General features: G+C 59.3%; 1 protein-coding gene across 2 annotated transcripts in view; it reads right to left on the bottom strand.

Moving 5' to 3' along the window:
* The window catches only part of RAB11FIP4 (RAB11 family interacting protein 4), a 104,287-nt gene that overhangs the window by 7,571 nt on the left and 76,488 nt on the right, over positions 1–20,228 (bottom strand). For both annotated transcript variants that reach the window (XM_045836485.1, XM_045836486.1), the window contains 10 exons: positions 9,477–9,706; positions 7,202–7,396; positions 6,551–6,685; positions 6,224–6,259; positions 5,093–5,192; positions 4,718–4,821; positions 3,506–3,646; positions 1,528–1,609; positions 843–980; positions 610–768 (listed from right to left, as the gene is read on the bottom strand). In XM_045836485.1, the coding sequence (XP_045692441.1) occupies positions 610–768; positions 843–980; positions 1,528–1,609; positions 3,506–3,646; positions 4,718–4,821; positions 5,093–5,192; positions 6,224–6,259; positions 6,551–6,685; positions 7,202–7,396; positions 9,477–9,706 (1,320 nt within the window). The remainder of the gene's footprint in view (positions 1–609; positions 769–842; positions 981–1,527; positions 1,610–3,505; positions 3,647–4,717; positions 4,822–5,092; positions 5,193–6,223; positions 6,260–6,550; positions 6,686–7,201; positions 7,397–9,476; positions 9,707–20,228) is intronic.

Raw genomic sequence — 20,228 nt, 5'->3', positions numbered from 1 at the left:
CTCGGGCGCCCCCTTGTGGATGAGGAGAAGAGCAGTGTTTCAGGATGGCTGTGGGAGGGTGAACACCAGCATCTCTGCCTTGGCAGAGCCAGCTCAGGGGTGTAATCTACACAGCAGTCTCCCGCCCCCAGGGCAAGGCTAAGCGTGGGGCTTCAGCAACCATCACTCCTTCCATTGGTTACGGTCCCTCCTGACCCAACTGACCCCTCCCCTGACTGGTCTCTAATTCTGGATGTGCTCCTAGGAACCATCTGAAATGGAACCTTGGGCTCAGGGCCTGCCAAGACCCCCCAACACAGGGAGGCACCGATTTTAGGCTTGGTGGAGTCTCATTCTCCACCTCATGTGCGCAGCACAGAAAAGTGGTCTCTGTTTCTTTTCATGGATGCCAAAGAAAGACCCGGAAATTTCCATCAGCCACAGCCTAGAGGTGAGCCTCCATGCCTGGGCTGGGAGAGGCGGGCCGGTAGCCCTGACCACCACGCGGTCAGCCAGAGCAGACAGCAGCACGCATGGGGGATGGTGCTCAGCTCTCGGCCCCCTCACAGGAGGCCCACCCTTGGGGGCTTGGACACCTGATCACGCCCTACAGAAGCTCCCAGGGCACACCTGCTTGAGCCGCTTGATCTCGTGCTCCAGCTCCACCTCGCGCGCCCTGGCGCTGAACTCGCCCAGGCCGGAGGATGAGCTGCGGCCCCTGCCTGGCCGCTCGCAGTCCAGCTTGTACATCTGCAGGTGCTCCAGCTCCTTCCGCAAGTCCTCGATGAGCTGCATGGGACAGAGGCCGGTTGGCAGGAGCGGGGCCACAGGAGGGAACCCTGGAGCCCTTGGCCTGGACCCACCTCCTGCGTTGCCTCCCGCTCCTTTTGGAACTCAAGGCGGTTCTGCCGCAGCTTGTCCATCATGCGCTTGTACAGGTCCATCTCATCCTTGAGCCGCAGGCTGGTGTCCTCCAGCCGGTCGGACATGCGCTGCCGTTCCTGGAGCCCAGAGGACCGAGTCAGCGGGGGGCGGGGGGTGGGGGGAGGGCTCCCAGAGGGGCTCCCTGTGACCCGGGACTTCCCTGAGGGTCTGTGTCAGCCACTTAAGGAATGGGCAACCAGACCAGCCCCCCAGACGGAGCCCTCCGAGTCACAGCTTAAAGAAACATCCAGATCCCCTAGGATTCTAGACACACAGCTAGAAAAACCTCAGGCCTCTGGAGTCCTTCAACACTGCCAGGTGAGACTTGGCTAGAAGGCGGCAGCCCCAACAGAAGCTAACCTTTGTCTCTTTGTTATTAGTTCCCCCCATTATATAAGGAAATATCTCACTGCAGAAAATTTGGAAAATCAGAAATCCAGAAAGACAAAGTATTATTCATATTTTGTTGCCTTCTATTGCTAGGGTAATTTCATTAGAGTTTTAGAAACTAGAAACTGAGGGCCCTGACGGCTGATGCTGCCTGTGTGCGGACTGGGGCGAGGCCCCACCCTGAGGCGCAGCCCCACCCTGAGGCGCGCCCAGCCCCCCCCCACCCCCCCGCACCTCGTCCAGCTTCTCCGTCTGCGACTTGAGCCGTGTCACTGTTGTTCTGAGCTCCGTGTTTTCCTCCTCCAACTGCTGCACCCTGGGAAAAGCACGAGGACAAAGGATCAGAAATGGAGGTCATCTTAAGTTTGACAATCTGTGGCGATCCTCTGCTCCCTGGAGGAGGCAAGATACCAGAAAGCAAGAGAGAAAATATAAATAATTCCAAATGATATAATACAGCCTTGAGCTTCCTGCCATCCAAGGCAAAATGGTAAAGACACTGAATTTCCCTTCTTATTTTCTTGATAAAAGGACACTCATGTGTGAATAAGAGCATAGATTTTTCTTTTTGAGCGCACCCTTAAGGCCTGAAATGAGAGGGGGCAAGTTTGCCTCCTACGAGGAGACAGTCTCCCCTGGGTTGTCTGCGATTCAAAGGCAAGGACCACGTGTGCTTCCCATTCTCCCCCAGCACCTCGCCCAGGGCTCCTCCCTGCGAGCCTCACTGCAGCTGCCTCTGACACCCACAGGACTTGGTTCCAGTAGTCAGAATCCTCTACATTAGCATCCACCAGGGACTGTCCTACTGGGAGCCCTCGAAAGGGCAGCCCAGGCGCCCAGGTAGGTTTGAAATGTCTGAGAACAGGGGCAGGTGAGCTGGGGTGTCAGTGGCACCCGAACTGTGCAGGGTCATTTCAGACGTGCACTCTGAGAAGGCCACCCCACGGGGAGCGTGTGATGGAGGAGGGTGTGAGGAACAAAGCACATCGCGTGACTGGGGGGGGGGGACTGTCTGCATATTCTATGTGAACAGTGCCCTCTGGAGTTGTGCAAGGGGTGTGGGTTAGGAGACAGTTCCCACGAGGACTTGCTTTCTATACTTTGGCCTCTGGCCCACACTCCCTGTCTTCCTCCACCACCGGCTCCCAGACACCTCTCTCAGGCCAGCCAACCGGGCCAGCTGTCAGAACAGACAGAGAACAGTGACACTTAGTGAGGTTTCAGCCTTCAGAAACAGATGCAGACAGCAGCTTCTAGAACGTGAGTGAAAATTTACATGAGCCCCTGGTCGACACTGTTAACAAAGCAGGTCTCGGGCACAGAGGAGACAGGAGGGCTCCTCAATGAGTGCAGAAGGGCACCAAGTGCCCGGTCCCCTTGGTTCTGCATGACCTCGGCAGGCAGGGAAGCCCCTGCTCCAGCTACTTCCGGGCTGGGAGCCCACCTCCCACCCTCCCTCCACCCCAGGGTGGGCCCAGCAGGCACCAAGAGGTCTCAGCTCAGACGCTGGGGCCTGAGTGGGACCGAGGAGTGTGGGGGCAGCTGTCTTCCCGCCTGGGGCCCGGGTGGCCTCCTGGCCTGGCTCACTGCTGAAGGCAGCCTCGGGACGTCACTGCAGCCCTCGCCTGTCGGCAGAGCTCTGATGGGCGTCAGCTCACCACCCTCACAGTCACTGCGGAGACACTGAGGCCAGCAGAGTGGCACGGTACGTTCAAGCTCATGGACTGGAGGGAGGCCAACCGAGAACCCCAGGCCGACACCCCTCTCCCTATCTGCCTCAGGTTCGAGCGTCCGGATGAGGCCCAGGAGCCTAAATGCCCCCTTTTCCACTTACCACAGCCCTTGGAGCTCAGGGTCAGGAGAGAACCTGACAGCAGGGGGAGCTCCAAGCCTGGACACCGGGCCCATCCCGGGAACCAGGGCGACACCGCTGGTTTTTTGGGGTGTTAACCCATTCTTTTGTTGACAGACATGCACGTTGTTTCCAGTTTTATCTGATATGAACAATGCTACTGCGCACATCCTTTCACATGCTTCCCAGAGCGCATGCCCACGTGTTCAGGTATCCAAGGCAGAACTGTTGGGGCACGAGGCTTTGCCTCCGGCTCAGTTCCCCACCTACAAAACCAGACGGCAGCAGCTGCCCTAGCAGCCTGCGGGGGTGTCAGAGACAAGGCCCACAGAAAGGCCGTGGCCCCCGCGCCGGGCCCACCTGGTGTGCAGCAGCTCGATCTCCGTGCTCTTCTCCCTCTCCAGCTTGCTGTAGGCCTCCCGGTGTCGCCGCGCCTCCTCCTCCAGTGCCTGCTCCGCCGTGGTCTCCTGGTCCTTCACCATCTCCTCCAGCTCGTGCACCCTGAGGAGAGGGGCGTGGACCCCAGTCCAGGGCAAGCTCTCGTGGCCTGGTCCTCTCGCCCTGACCCAGGCTGTGGCCATGGGCAGCCCTGGTCACTAACTCCTGTACTGTGGGAGGTGGCAGCATGTTTGTCAGGCCTGGGGGACGGCAGCTTTGCTGACAGATGAGTTAGGGACACCAAGGCACCTAAGGGGAGGCGTGTCAGCCATGCGTGGGGCACGGAGGGGCAGGCCTGGCAGTGGGTCCAGGGGGAGCGAGGCTCTGCCTGAGGCGGCGGGACTCCTGGGGCCAGCACAGGGAGGGACGCCAGGCCGCACCATAGGTGAGTGGAATGGCCCTCAGGTCTCACCACCTCCTTCTGCTCTCTCTCTTCCTAGCCTGCACCTCCTTAGAGAACAACTCAACTCTGGGGCACCCTCACTCTGGCCAGTGGCCCTGAGCATGCCAGACCTGGGAGAGGGCCGGGCCCCTCTGTGGACGTTATAACCCCACTACGGGTGGCCTAGGCAGTACCTCAATGTGAGGTGTGCTTCCCTGGCAACAGTCCCTCCCTGAGGCTGACCTTCTGCAGGGGCAGCGAGTCTCAGGCTGTCGCATGAGGACAGCCAAACGCTACACGTGCTAACACGTTACAGGTGGCACTGGGGGGCCGTGTTCAGTGGGCCTCCATCAGGAGGAGGGAGCAGCAATGCTGGGACTTTTCCCACCGGCAGCAGGTGGGGGACCCCACTGACACCAGCCTCTCCCTCTGCAGCGCTTGTCTCCAGGAAGGGAGGTCAGGACAGGGAGACAGGAGAGTGGGTCCCAGCTCGTGCCTCAGACATGGTCTGGGGCTACAGGCCTAGGGGGTCAGGGTCAACGTCCACCTGTCTCCCTGTCCCCACAGACCTGCCCTCCTGGGTGCCCTGCCTGGGCAGAGCCAAGCAGCAAGGGGACGATGCATAATAGCCACTCAGAGCTGCACATGCAGGTTACTGCCCCTTAGCTTCTCTTGGGGCCTTGGCAACAGGGACAACCTTCTGTCCCCAGAGTCACAGCCAACACTCCAAAGCCAGGGTGATGGCCCCTGACCTGTGCACCAGCTGGGTGTTCTCCTGCTTCAGCTTGCTCTTCAGGTCACCATTGGTCAGGCTGTCATTCTCCAGTTCTGTCACCTTTTTCTCCAGGAAGCTCACCTACAATATGGGGGCAGAGGTGGGGATAGAGAAGACCTTGAGTCCCGAGGACTGAGAACCTAGAAGCCATGGGACCAATGGGCAGGCCCTCCCACCAGCTGTGTATGGAGAGAGCAGTCACATCTGGTGGGAGTGAGGATGGGGGTGGGGCAGACATGCCCTTGTGATCTCAGGCAGGGATCCCGAGTCCAAGAAAGCATCCCGGAGTGCTCCCTGCCACCCGCCAGGAGCACGCACACACACAGCAGTGCCTCCTCCACACAGGGCCCACCTTCTCGGTGATGTCGTTGTCACAGGAGTCGATGCTGTCCCGGAACAGGTCCTCGGTGCTGCCGTTGCTGCTGCTGAAGTTGCTGCTGTGCATGAGCTGCCTGCGGGGCGGAGGGCGGCATGTCAGCAGCAGCCTGTGGGGACTACGGTCCAGACTCAGGCCATGGCCTGGCGAGCACCCAGAGCCCCTCTAGGGAGGCTGCCTCACCTAGCCAGGGGAGAAGAGCTGTCTGACGTCTGAACTCACAAGATCCTCCAGCTCAGAGGATGTCAGGTGGGCTGTGCGCCACCCCTCGGAGCCCCTGGCAGACATGGCCAGCCCGTCACAGCTTGTCTCTGCCGCTTTAGAACCCTCCGCTTGCAGGTGTTCTAGCCAGTGGTTACCAAGTGACTGAGCTGGTGGATAAGCTCCCCCGCTTCCAGCTAGAAGACCACCCAGTGGAGGCAGCCTGGCTCCACAGTCCCAGCCGGAGGTCTGGGGCCCTGAAGGTCACCCCATAAGTAGGACTCAGCCCTCCTGCTACATCCCTGGGGACCTGGGGGAGGGCAAAGGGAGGCAGACCACCCAGACTGAACTGGGCAGTGGGCTGGTGAGTGCGGGTGCTCGGTGGCAGCTGCCAGAGCCCCTAGGGCAGATCTAGGGCCAGCCTGTAGGAGAACCACAGCAGGATCCGGGCGGTGCCCGGGAGGCAGCTCCGCAGGATGCAGCACGGAGCAAGGCCACCAAGCCCCTGCCCCCGACGGCAGGAAGCCCAGGGTCTCTGCTGGTGCCGCTGCCAGCTCCAGGGCCCGGGAAGGGCACTGACACTGGCAAGGTGGGCTGTGTTCCCAGGCTCCGGCGTGCCTGCCTGGGCTGGGGCAGCTGAGGGTTTGGAGATGCTGCCTGCTGCCAGAAGGGACCGGGTGGGGACGGAGAGGAGGCTGGCCCTTCTTTTTCAGAAGCGCGTTTCCCCCGGTGCTCTGCCTGCCCTGCCCTGCACACCTCGCTCCCCTCGGCTCATGGAGCTGCACGGGGGGCGCGGGGCGCCGCCTGGGTCTGGGCTGCAGGCGTGGAGCTGGCCGCCCCGGCAACAGGAGTAGTGAAAGGGGACAGTAGTCACCCTGTCTTCCCCGGGGGGGGGGGGATGCTTACCGTCCAAAGGCCGTGCTAGAGATCTTTCGGTTGGGGCTGAGAGAGAGAGAGAGAGAGAGATGGGAGAAGTGGTCACTGAACGGTGACACTCGGGGTTATTCCTTACTCTGCCCTGGCTGCGAGACCCCGAAGTGCAGGGTGAGCCTCTTCCTGCCCACCAAAGGGACGTCACCCTGGCTCTCCTGTCCTAGAAACACGCAGGCCCCGAGGACCAACCCCGCTCTGAGTGCCCTCACCTGCCAAGACAGCCTGGGGCCCCCTGCCGGCTGCTTCCCCTGCGACCCCCCGAGCTGGCCACCCACCCCCACGCCAGGCCGCGGTCCCCACCTGTTGGCCTTCAGGTTCTTCAGTCGGGCTTCCAGGTCGTTCAGCAGGTTGATTTTCTTGCAGCACTGAGAGCAGTACACGTCCAGCAACTCGCTGTCGTACGTGTGCCGCACTTTCCTAGGCGTCTGCCCCGCGCTGGGTCCAGGGAGGAGACAACCCTGCTTTACTGCGTCCGGGCCTGGCCCACCCCACCCCAACGAGTGTACTTTACTGGACCCCTGACACCTGAGGACCCTGTGTGTGTGGCTGGGGGCAGGGCGTGGAAGGACAGCACCAGGCCTCCTCTCCCCCAAAACTCCCAAAGAGAAGAAGCCAATGAGTTCTACCCATTTTGCAGGTGGGGCAACCAAGAGCTAGTGTCAGAGTAAGTAATGACTCGGGTGCGCCACCTGGAGGAGCCCTTCGACACTGAGGTTCTAGAAAGCAAGACAACGAAGACCGCCCCCCTCCTTCCCCCAGCCTGCAGCCTCCCAGGTTGGTTCCTTCTTTCTTCCCCAAGATGTAAGGAGGGGGGAGGAATGCCAGACTCCCAGGCCCGGGAGCACAACCTACGTAGCTCAGGGCCTGCCCACTAAACCGCCCGGGGATGAGGCCGGGTGGGTCCTGCCACTTTTCCTGAACCCCCAACGCCATTCCAGACCAAGCGGCCACCTGGAAGACACTGAAGACCCCAGGTCCGAGTAGACGTTGGTCCTGGTCTCGTCGTCGGGGCAGGGGCTGCTGGGGGCACAGTCCACGTCATCCCCCTCCCCGTAGTCTTCGAACTGCTCCTCGTTGCTGAGGAGCGAGGTGGTGGAGTGCGTGGACAGGTCCGACGTCATCATGGACGGAGTGTGGCCCAGGGACCTGGTGTTGGAGAAGGGTCCCCATTGGTGAGGGTCCCCTGCCTGGGGTGGGGGGCCTACCGGTCCTGCCAGGAGGTCCACTGGCACCACCGACGCCTGATGAGGCCTGTGTCGGTGGCCCGGTAAGCACACTTTCGGGACCTTGTCCTGCGGGGCATGTCACCACAGAAACTGTCTCTGCCCGAGAGACCTTCAAGCCAGCTGCTGCCCCAGAGCAGGAGACACTGCGTGTGACCTGGTGGCTCACCTGCAGCTCCCTCAGTGGCGCCGGTTAAATCATTACACTATGGGCTATCAAATTACTGCTGAAAGGTTTATAAAAATATTGGCAATAATGGGAAAAATTAATATTAGATATTGAAGTTGGACATAAAATCCTAGATAAAGGAAGACTGAGCAAGATAAAGGTCCACACAGAGTGAGGGAAAGTTGGAAATAAAAATGTTTACGTGTAGCAGAGCTTGGCTTTGGTGGTGGTGCTACGAGCAAAGTTAGTTATTTCCCCTGCTTTCTCACTTTCCCAGCTTTTTCAAGTTCTAGTCCATCGGCTTGTACTTCTTTAATGATGGGATGAAGTTTTAAAATAAATAGCAAGGAGCTACTAGATGAGATGCTTCTCCCAGGTTACAGAGGGGATTTCTAGTCCAAAAAAGCCTGACCCCAAAAACACAGGTCAGAGACCCCACGCCTCTCACAGCTGAGACACGCGGGGCCCGTGACGGGAAGGAGTCGGCTAAGCCCAGCCTGGAGCCTGAGGACAGAAGCGCGCACAGCCCGTCACCTGCCAAGACATAGCTTCCCGTTGTTACCCGTGGGTCAGGGTTTCTCCAGCCTCCTCGGCCTCCGCACTCAGGGACCAGAGACAAGTGTGTGACGTGTTAAGCCAGTGATTCCCAAACTGGGCCCCTGAGGAACACTGGGTTCTATCTGAGAATCACAGGTTAACATTAGGGTGCCAAAGGTCAAGGCTCCGAGTACTTCCACCTGAATGCGTTTACCTATCTACCTGCCCTCAGGTTCCTTGGCACCTTGGCTTACGTGCTCCTTTCTCCTATAAATTTAACTGAAACTCCTGGCACCTGCTGCTGGCTGCCTCCTGGTGACTGATGGTCCCAGGGATCAATGGGAACAATCAAGTGGCAAATGATTAGCCAAAAGGCCACCAGGTAGAGTTGGGGACTGTCCTCGGCTCGGCTGGTGGGCCTCTCCCAGGAAGTATGTGAACAGACTGCTCCCAGAACCCCCAAGTCTGAGCACTCCTGTGCTGAGAAAATCTATTAGGTTGAACCATATGAAATTGCCTTTTTGGAAAGGTTGAAAACTACTAAAAATTGACAGTTTCATGAGGTTCAGTCAATACAGGAACCCCTCCCCTGCCTCTCCGAATCTCTGGGTCAGCTCTGACCGTCACCTTCTCCTGATACGTGGGTGCCAACTCCCAGCTGCCTTGGCCTCCTCAGCTGGGACAGTGGCTGCTGGCCGCCACCCACACACACTGTCTCGTGCCCCCAGAGGTGCAGTGAGGGCCGGCAGGGGGGGCTCCCTCCACTGACACCAACTAAAAGACAACCCTGCCTCACTGGGAAGTCACCAGGTCCTAGTATTGTTTTTAAACAACATTTCTGATTATGAGAACATATAAGCAATAAATAAAAGAGAGAATATATAGCACAGTAGATGCAAGGTAATTAAAACGATCGATACCACCACCCTGAAAGAACTGCTAATTTTCCAGAATTATTTTCCTACAGGGATTTATTTATTTATTTATTTTAAACAAAACTAAGATCATACCTCATTATATTTGTAACCTGCTTTTTAAAAACTAATTGAGATCGTATGCCCCACGTCATCAGATAGTCAGTTAAACCTGACTTTGCACGGCTGCCTAAAACCCCAGAACCGGCCCTGTCGGTAAGCCCTCAGGTTGCTCAGAACCTCTGGCTGTTGAGACCACCTGTGAAACTAATGCCCGAGAGGCAAACCCTGAGTGCATCTCCTGTTCAGCCCCCGGAGACCCTGCTGGGGACGGCGCCTCTGGGCCCAGGGCCCCTGTGGAGGCCCCCGCGGCTGTAACTCACTTGTCCTCTGGCAGGAAGAGGCCCCCGAGACCCCCATCCTTCTCCTCAGCAGGACTCCCGACCGACCCCTCCAGGCTCTGGGCGCTCTCCATGGGGCTGTCCATGTCTAACTCCGGGGGTCCCTCGGGCGGGGCCAGCGTCATAGCCTCCTCCTCATCCTCAGGAAAGAAGCCGGGCTCCCTGGGGAGGAGCTCGCCGTCAGCAAAGGTGGGGCCGGGCACCTCGCTGCCCTGGGAAAGACAGAGTGACACAGAGTGAGTGACGTTGCCTCCCTAGGGCTCAGCGTTTGTCATGGCATGGCAGGGACACTGGCAGGGACACTGACAGGGACACGCTACTAATGAGGAAGCCCAGGCACCCCACCTAGTGCAGGGACCCTGAGACCCCAGGTGGGAGGACGCCTGCCAGGTGACTCGTCTCGGGGCCTCTCACACTGCCCGCCTCACGGGAGCCCAGCGAGGAGTCACAGCCCCCCGGGGACAGCCACCCACGGAGAAGGGCCACAGCTGGACACCCATATCGCTCAGGGCACCCGGGCAGCTCATCAGGGTCCCCATCACAGAGTCCACACAGGAAGCCAAATATCTTGGGAGAAAGATTCTTGGTGACGGAGTTCAGGGCACAGCCACAACGAGTGGCCGCTGGGAACAAGGCCCCTGCCCTAGCAGGGCGGGTGGCAGCACGGCACTGGGACGTGGGCACAGCATGACACGGACCCACTGTCCACGATGCTGGGCATGTCCAGTAGCCTCTCAGAACCTCGGCTGCATGTGGGAACGGCAGTGAGATCTTGCAGGACCACTGTGCCACAGCAGAACCTCAGGGACTGAATCCCGGCCACAGGACACGATGCCGACCCGGGGCGAGGGGCGTGCCCCGGCCCGGCTGCAGCTCCGAGGGGCAGCAGGAAGGCCAAGGGTCTCAGTTCTGAGCTCTGGGCTGGTCCCTGGGGCCTAGCACACTGCCCGGCACTGACCCTTCTGTTAAAATCACCTGAACCTCTTCCCAAGCTCCTTTAGCAGGCTCCTTGGCTGGGGCTGGCAGGGCCCCCCACTAAAGTGCTTCCTCCAGCCCCCAAACTGCAACAAGGGTAACAGTAGCGGGGGCTGTGGAAAGCCTCCAAGCGTCTCAGACAAGATCAGGGTCAGGGGCCTGGGAGGAAGGAGGTCGGTGGCAGGCCTGGCTGTGTGTGCCCCGATGTGAGCAGCAGTGGTGAGCAGGCAGCCCCCCTGGGCCTGTCCCCACCAAGACATGCTGGGCTGAGAGGAGATGGTAATTAGTGAGCGTGGCTCCTGCCGGTGCTGTGGCGGCAGCCAAGCACCAACCAGATGGACCAATAAAGCCAGCATTGGGCAGCCGGCCCCCCGATTGGAGGCCGAGGGGCTATGTCATTACCACCACCCCTAGTGCTCACATAGCCCTCTCCACCTAGCCATCACTAATCCAGTCCCTCGAAGCCCCCAACTCTATCCATCTTGCTCCCTGAGCAAACGCTTCAGCTGCGAGTCCAAAGCCGCATCCCAGGGGAGACAAAGGGAAACTGACACTCACTGTGCAGCCACCAAGTTTGGGAGACTGCGCTGAGAGCTGACATATTATCCCTTTGGGCTTCGTGACAACTCTTCAGGACAGCGATTCTTATCCCGTTTTACTAATGGGGACATCAAGGCTCAGAGAGGCATCTGCCGAAAGTCCTCCAACCTGTCTCAGGAATCCCACCTGCCTCCGGCCGCACGCTTGCTTCCCGTCACCACTGACGCAGCCCACCCACCCTTCACGGATTTTCAACCCTCGTGGTGACGACGAGGACAGTGTACGTCACAGGGACACATGACCCCCTGTGACACCCAGGCATCCCCCAATGCTGCCATTCCCATGTGCTGCCCGATTCCTACGCCCAGAGGAAACCCCCGAGCTAGCACGTGGGCACCCGGAGAGAAAGCAGGCAGGAGGGAGGCAGCCCCCCAAGGACAGCCAGGTCCCTGGATGGGCAGCGCGCGCTCTGCTCCCAGACCCACCGCAGGGAGGCTAGCACCGCCGGGAAGCCCAGCTCTATGGCTGCCAGGAGCACCAGCCACTGTGCAAACAGGCATGTTCTCCGGTCCTCGCAACCCTGGGCGCTGGTCCCCTCTCCCCCGAGGTGCAGGAGAGGCGACCTGCCTGGGCCACGTGGGGACTGGTGAGAGGGCTGAGACTGGGCTGTGAGTCAGCAGCACCCACTCTCCACACCGCGGTTGCCTGCCCTGTTTCATGCGGCAGGAAGGGCACCAAGAGAGGCCAGCATCTGTGAACGAGTGTCCACATTTCTGCCGGGAGCTCTGCCCGGAGACACCCAGCTCAGAGCATGCAGGTGGGGACCAAAGGCCCCCCTCACCTGACATCTCACAGCTACGAACCCAACCCGTGGCAGCTCGCCCACGGTCCCAGCCAGGGTGGCCTCGAGTGGCGTGCCTCAGCCGCAGGTGGGGCGGTAGAAAGGATCAGACGCCCCACAGAGGCCTCTCCCTCCCAACAGGATGGCCACCTCCTGAGGGGCATTTTCATCCTCTGACTGAGCAGGGTCCACGCGTGCCTGGTCCTGCACACTTGACAAAGCATCCTGTCTGTCTGTCCGTCCCCCACAAACTCCCCATTCACCTCTCACAACAGCCCTGGGAGAGCTCAGGGAGGTGTTCAGATCAGAGATCAAGGATTTACTGTCCTCATCTGACATGTGGGCAGATGAGGCTGGAGTGGCCCGGGGCGGGGGGCGGCGGCGGGGGCGGGGCTGCCCGGGAACGCCCCAGCCACAGGGACCAGAAGCCAGGCCCCACCCACCCTCTCCCTCTCTCTCTCAGAGTCAGTCTTTACTCTTAAAGTCAGCTGCTCCCTACATTAACACCTTTTCAGTCAACACACAATTATTTGCCCAAAGCAAGTGGAAATTTTAATTATAACTTCAAAACCATTTCTTGTAATTTCCTCTGCAATTCAAATAATACAAAGACAGCTGTAAGAAAATGAACTGCACCTCAGTTAGTCCAGGACCGCAGCACTTGGGCATCTGTCCTGGACAGAAGCGTCCCTGTGGCCCAGCCCCCCCTGCCCCGGGGCCCTCTCGGGAAGGGCCTGGGTGCAGCACTGGGCCTGTGAGGGGTGCTGCTGGGGCTGGGGACAGCCTGCTCCCATGCCAGCACCTCAGGGAGGGAGGCAAGGCAGGGGCGGCTGCTGGAAGGGGCTGGAAGGCAGCTTCTACTCACTGGCTGGGAGAACCCAAAGTCACACTAGAAACCCTTCTAAGCCTGTTTCTTTCTTTTATGTTTTGTAGATAAAGTTACAGAGTGAAAGGAGGAATTCATCATAATAAAAATATTGTCCTCACAGGGTTTCTAGGAGGACTGGGGAGATGCCGGGTCTCCTGAGAGCTAAGTTACCCTCCAGCCAGGCCGCCAGGGCAGGTGGGGCCCAGCACGGAGCCCCCAGGTCACATGTGCTTCCAGGAACCCGGAGGTCTCCAGGGAATGTGAAGGAGCTAAAGATTAATCCGCCCTCAGGTGGTGAGGCAAATTCTACTGAAGCTGCAAGATTCCAGCAAGTTCCCCGACAAACCCAACGCTGATTCCAGGCAGAGGGAGCCTGGGCTGCAGCAGCCCCTGTGATGTGATGAGGAGGAGTCAACCCCATGACAGTAGAGGCGTGGGCACCTCATGGTCGCTGGCCTTTCTAGGTGAGAACCTTGAGGCCCAGAAGGCCGCCTGCGCCCGACCCGCTCCACAACAGTGTGCTCCCTGAGGGTGCGAGGGGAGCTGAGTCCTGCTCTGGAGGGGCGGCAGAACCCAGGGAGTGCAGGGTCAGTTTTCACGGAAAGGGTGTGTCTTTTTGGGAAGGAGGGGTTTAGGGAAGAGACAGTGTCCTCAGCAGGCAGCACCAGGAGACCTCTGTGGGTGACCCCTAGTCTTAACACTCTCCCCGGGACCACAGCCAGCCGTGGGCATAGAGCTCCCTGTTCCTGAGGGCACAGGCCCAGCCACTGTGGGCCACACAGGTGTGGGTGACATATGTCCAGACCACTCCGGGTCATTCCTCCCACCCCGCTGAGGGACCCCAGAAGTAAAGGAGGTGAAGCAGACGCGGTAGCCCCCGCAGACCCTTGTGAACGCAGCTGAATGAGGGCGCGGCTCTGGAGCCGGCAGACTGGGTGTCTCGTCCTGGCTGGCCTGGCCACCCACAAGTGGTGTGACCTTGGGCAAGTGACCCATGAGCCCCTGGCTCCTTACCTATAGAATGAGGACAGTCACCTGAACCTCAGAGGCTACTGTCAGGGCCACACACGATCCTTTTCACGAGCACCAGAGACTGTGCAGCTGCGGGGGTGTTGAACCCTGCCCGACCTGGCCGTGTTAGGGGCTGCATGTTGTGCGGACCAAGCTGTCCCAGCCGGTCAGTCAGCAAGGTCCTGGTCAGACAGGAGGCCAGGAGGTATGCTCACCTCAAAAGGCTGGGCCTGGGAAATTATCCAAGACCAGGGGTTTCTGGAGAGCTCTGGGGCCCGAGGCTGGGGAAACAGGCTGCTCTGCCAGGGGAGGTCTGCGCCACCAGCATCCCCCCTGCGTCCCCACCCTGTCCCCTGCCGGGACTGGATGGAGCTGGCAGTGGCTGGAGTGGGCGCCTAGAGGCACACAGCCTGCCTGTGGGTCCTCTCTCCAGTCTCAAGAGCACTGTTCACCAGCCAGCAGGCCCCAAAGTCACCCCTTCCTCCGTAGGAAGTTGGCATGGGCTGAATTCAGTGGCTGGTGAAAGGCCAAGTATCCATTCCCAGGGGGACCATCCAAGCCTCGGGGTGGCCGACAATGCCCCACTGTCCGTGCTCTCGGCCGAGGGGCCCAGGCTCGATGCCGTCCTTTGGTGCCCCCCTCGCCCACCTGGCCTCAGCGGAATCCCACCCCCAAGTCACATGCACCGTTACTCCGCTTTTTCCTGGAAGCTAACGTGGGGCAGTTGAGGGGCAGTGACTCCAGGGGACCCGTTTCCACATTCCCTGGGGGAGGGGAGACCCTGCGGGGTAATCACGGGATGTCTACATCTGAGCCACCCCACCCAGTCCCACTGCAGGGGGTGCGCGGCAGGTGCCCAGGCAGCACTCACGGAACTGAACCCGCTGCAGAAGGCCGGGCTGGGACGAGCCTGCCGTGGCAGCCCCGGGGCCGGGCTCCTATCCTCTTCGGGTCGCTGGCTGGCTTGTGACCTTGGGCAAGCTGTTCACTTCTGAGCCTCATCTAAAAACAGCGATGGAGGTACCTCCCGGGCAGACTGCCACTGAGAATCCAGAACAATGCTTTACACCACACAGACTCGAGAGACACAGTAAGAAGAGAGGGGCAGAGGGGTGTCAGGAGCAAGCTCTGGAGGTGCACGGACTGGACTCCAATCCCGGTTCCTCCACATACAAGCTCTGCAATCTCAGGTTTCCTGAACTTCCCAGTGCCTCAGTTTCCCCATGTACAGAACAGAGTTAACCACTATTAGGACTAAATGAGTTAGTCCAATAAATCTGAGCTATTATGTCTTCACCGTGTTGAGAGAAGACAACCAGAGGTGCCTCCTGGCATGATGGCCACCCTAAGCCCCTGGGCCCGCCCCTCCACCCTGGTGGCACACTGGCAGAGGTGCTGGAAGCCACACTCCCCCAGGCTGCAAGGCCTGCCCTGCAAACATGCCAGGTACCCCTTTTCTCCCCACCAGGATCTCTTTCTGCCCACTCTTGGGAGGTCTCTCCGCACGTTAGTCACACCCTCTAATAAGTGTTAGGATGAGATACTTCTTGGGCAAGGGAGTCGGAGGCTCCGAAGCTCATCCACCCCCAGCCCTGGCAACAGCTCTGCTCCCCGAGCAGTAACTCGGAGCCAAAGAACAGCTCTGTGGGGACACGGCTGGGTAAAAATAGCCTGGGCGGGTACATCCCAGCTTCCCTCGCAGCCAGGCACCGGCAGGCACACGTGGAGCCCCACTGCTGGGAAGGTGTGGGGGTGATAAACACAAAGTAAGTCTCGTGGGTGGTGGGGGAGCCAGCCTGCTGCCTGGGTGAGGCGGAGCAGGCCTGGGGGCTGGGTGGGGGGCGACATCCCTCAGCACACTCCCAGTCCCGGAAACAGCCCAGGAACAGGGACTGGCCTGGTCAGGGTCTCTCTGGGTCTCTCCTGGGGGAGCAGGAGACCCAGTGTGAGGAACTACCCTGTGGATGCTGACGTCCCCCGGGCCATGGGGAGGAGACGGGGTTACCTGGGCTGGGACCCTCCATACGCCACCGTGGCTTGGCCTCTCCGGTCATGCAAAGACAGTGGCAGCAGAGATCAGTCAGCCAGCCAGGCTGTGCTTGACTCCTATATGCGGCTGCCCACCCTACCTTGAAGCTGGGCCATGCCCTGTGGGAGCGGAAGGGGGTGAGCAGGTGCTCATCAGCAGCTGATAAGAGATCCTGATTCAACAGGGTTGTCTAGGTGCCAGTCAAGGGGTGTGGGTGGGAAAGAAGGGGTATTTAAGCATCTACACAGGCAGACTGGTGCCTCAGGTGAGCCTTCTGAATTAGGGTAACCTTGGCTCAGACACAAGGGCAAGGGCAAGGGCAAACATGGAAGCGCCAGGTTAGCAAGCCTTTCCAGTTTATCACGCGTCTCAGCCAGCCGTGGGAACTGACCTCGTGCTGTGAGAGCAAAGCACAGTGGCCCAAGCTCCCTGCTCTGGTGGGGGCTGAGGTCAGGAAGACAGGAAACTGTCACGTTCCCATCCCCAGGGGCCAGATCAGAGAGTGGCCAGCCTCCTTCCCAGTGGGGGCAGCAGCCCAGGCGGTTCAGGCTCTCTCCTCCAGCCAGGGGCTCCCAGGGGCATCTCCCGAACCCCCGCCCCCAGGGAAAGCACCACCAGCAGCATGCGGCCACCCCTCAACGGGGCTCGAGCCCCGCCCCAACATGCCCCAGGAGCAGACCTCCGTGTGGGCGCCCACGGCCACACTCTCCTTCCGTCACAACGTGGGCCCACAGACCCAGGAGTGGGGACAACAGTCCAACAGGGGTTTCCTCAGGAGCTCCTTCGTCTCCAGAGGCGGAAATACTGAGAGCGTTTGATTCTGCATCACCCCGTTTTTACACAAGGGGGATGAGGCTCTCCAGCAGACCTGGTCAGCCTGGACCTGGCCCCCACTGGCTGTGGAGCCTCAGACTGGTGCTGAACGGAGGGGGAGGGGGGCGGGGAGAGAGAGAGAGAAAGAGAGAGAGAACCGAGCTGGTGTTTCTCAAGAGCCCCCCCGTTCCACTGGCACACAGCAAGGGCGGAGGGGGCCGCCGTCTGCCGCCGCACCCCCCACCACACCGGAAGCCCACGCAGCCTTTCCCTCAGTGTTCTGATGGCAGCTCCTGACCGTCTCTCTCCCGATCTCACGCCCGCCCCCAACACACGAGCTACTGAGAAGGTGCTATCACGGGAGCACAAGGGAAGGTGGGGACCCGACACAGGCCCCAGAAAACTCTGAGTGGGGGACATCAGAGAGCCCCCTGGCAGCTAAAGTAAGAACAGAGGGAATCAAAGGTCCTGACAGGTGGCAGAGCAGAGGGACTGGAGGTATTCAGGGGTCTGATGTGCCCCCATTGGGCACCCGGAGCAGAGCCTGAAGCAGGCCCCGGGCAGAGGTGCTCTGTCTGGCTGACCCGCTGTCCAGCCCGCCCCGCAGGCTGTGGGGCCCAGCTCAGCTGGCACCGGAGTGAGACACCACTCAGCGTCCATTCAGACCTTCCAACCAGCTCCCCTGCGCCCACGCCCACCTGCCACCCTCCTGATCAGGGCGCACTTCCCAGGAGCCTGCTGACAGCCGGCAGAGAAGGACAGGCCAAGCCTGCTGCCAGAGTGCACTCCTCACGGTCAGCGCATCAGCTGGCGTTTCCTTCCACGAGTCCGTCTGGGGACAGCCTGTGCCCACGAGGGACAGAGTCCCGGCGTGTGGGGATAGAGGACAGGATCTGGTTTTCAAGCCCCGGGGACCACGGCCCCGATCCGGGACCCCTCTGGAAACTCCCCCCACAGTGGGACCACCTGCGCTGCCAGGAAACACGCGACCCTCCACCCGCACCACGCATCCCCATTCCAGTACCGTGTCTGAGCACGTCAAAACTTAGCGGTTAAAGAATAAAAATGTGTTACTGAAAATCTAATGGAGGAAAAAAAGAATAAAAAATGCTTAAGTCACCCAAAGGGATACAGCATGGAAGGAAGAAAAGAGGAGCAGAGGTCAGGCTGGGACAGACAAAAGTGACTCACCCATTCAGTCCCGCATCAGACGAAGACGGGCGGGGGGAGGCGGCGGGGAGGGACACCGCCCCATTGGAAGACAGACGTCCAGACGTCCTCGGGGGAGAGCGCGAAAACCACTCACAAGAGACATGATCTCAGCACGGGGCACAGACAGGTGGAAAGTAAAAGAACGACAGGAGCTACGCCCCGACCAAAAGTAGGAGGGACTCTCCGTATCTAAGTTCACTTTACGGTAAGAGACAGATGACCGTCAAGAAAGGATAAAAATTAATTTAACAAGACATAACACTCGTGAATGTCTAGATATCAGATAACATCACTTCAAAATATATGAAGCAAAACTTCAACCTAAAAGTTGAAGATTTTAATTCAACTCTCAGTGATGGATGGAGCGAGCAAACAAGAGAATCAGAAGGGTGACAGGAGATTTGAACCACACACACGGGGCCCGACACAAAGAGAACCCCACATTCAACAAATGCTACACCCAACAGCCATTAGGTCAGCGGTTGATGGGAACGGGACACTTACTTACACAGTGCCAAAGAGCCGCCCCACCGATCCCTGCGGAGTCCCCGCCCACCGCCCTGCCCCACACCTCCGCCAGGGAGCTGAGGGGCTACTGTCACTTTAATGCGGTGACCAGACCTAACACCACCGACTGGGAACTACCAGACATTAGCCTACTAACCTGACACAATATGGTGGACACTACATCATCACCTGTCATGTAGTCTTAACAACACTTAATTCTCACCCAGCCTGAGACTCTCACTTCTACTGAACGGAAATCAGGAGAGAGAGAACAAGTCACACATCACCACAGGGAAAAGCTCAGACGAAGTTGGTGGGATCCTCTACAAGACACCTGCCTGGCCTTTTCAAAAAGAGAATGCCATAAAAAGTGGTGGTGGCGGGGGGGGGGGTGGGGGGGGGACTTCAACGTGCATCAGAATCACGTGGGGGTGGGGGGGCTGTTAAAACTCAGACTGAATCAGTTTCTGATGCAGTAGGTCTGGGGTGAGGTCTGAAAACCTATTTAATGCATTTCTTTAGGCTGAAATACATGTTTTTAAGAGCATTTCTAACAAGTTCTCAGGGGGCCCTGGCGCTGCCCGCCCCAGGACCGCACAGGAAAGCCGCTACTCCAGATTGGTCAGGAGACGCAAACACTGCCCAGAACCCTCGATGGGACCCCCGGTCAGACACACGGGCACACCAGCACCGGCTGCAGCAGACCCTCCAGGGGCAGATGGGGAAGCCGGAAGACGGATACGGTGATATGTGGGAATCACACTTGATTTTGTTACACGTGTTAATGGCATATAGTTACAAAGGAGAAAGGTCCTTAGTTTTGGTAATGTCTTGCCTAATTTTCTTTGAAGCAGCTCGGAAATAAAACGTTACACACAGAGATAAAGCAAATACGGCTGCAGCGCTGGACAGCCCCAGGAACGCACCAACCTTTAACGGGTGCTTCCCTCCTCGGCCAGCTGCACGTGGCCCGGCCTGGTGGCAGGGGCTGGTCTGGGTGAAACGCCAGGTACTCTTGGGTGGCTGATGGGGTCGTGGGGGGGCGGGGGGCTGCACACTGGGCTCTGGGAGGGCTGCTGAGAACCGCTGTGGAGCACTGCCCGGAGCAAAGCCTTGGTGAGTCCCACAGGCTGGTGGCCGGGCCCCGCCCCCAGTGGCTTCCCATAATCAGGTCTTACAGATCCTTTTTTTTTCTTCTTCTTCAGTATAAGCAAACCTTTTGGATGTGAAAGATGGTTGCCCCAAACTTGCTAAATTGGTTGAGGAAAAGTGTAAGATCCCCAACAAGTTTAACTCCACTTGAAAGCAACATGAAGGAGTGAAGCCGTGCTTACAGAACGCTGCCCGAGGGGAGAGTCCGCAGCAGCAGCAGCAGCAGCAGCAGCAGCAGCAGCAGCAGCAGCACTGGGGCTGGGGGACCCGCACAGCCACCGAGGGCGATGGGCCCCCAGGGGCTGGGGGGAGAGCTGTGTGATGAGCAGTCCAGGCCCCAGATGGTCAGCACCAGCCCATCTGGATGCGGGGACACAGGGCTCAAGCTGTGAGCATGGTCATCTCTGGAAAGTGAACCCCAAGTCATAACATCACAGGAAACTTCTCCAAACACAGCATTTGGCCGAGAGCCACCCCCAGTGGGCCCCTCACCAATGGCGGGCCTTTGCCCAAAGGGGAGCTGCCTCCCCTCACTCGGGCTTGCTAGGGTGCCGGGCTCTGCCCCCCACTTCCCCATCCTTGGTGGGCAGGTCCCGAGAAGCTCCCTGCTCCCCGCACGAGCATTTGCTGAAGTCCCCACCTCCAGTGCCTGAGATATGGTCGTATTAGGAGATAGGGTCTTTAAAGAAGTGATTAAATTAAAATGAAATCATTAACTAGGGTGGGCCCTAATCCAATATGGCCAGCAAGAAGATTAGGGGACAGACACGAGCGCGCGCACACACA

The sequence above is a fragment of the Phyllostomus hastatus genome, unplaced genomic scaffold (genome assembly GCF_019186645.2).
Source record: "Phyllostomus hastatus isolate PE091 unplaced genomic scaffold, TTU_PhHast_1.1 phas_contig_210, whole genome shotgun sequence".
NCBI classification, from domain to species: Eukaryota; Metazoa; Chordata; class Mammalia; order Chiroptera; family Phyllostomidae; genus Phyllostomus; species Phyllostomus hastatus.
This window is presented reverse-complemented; position numbering and strand designations above follow the sequence as displayed.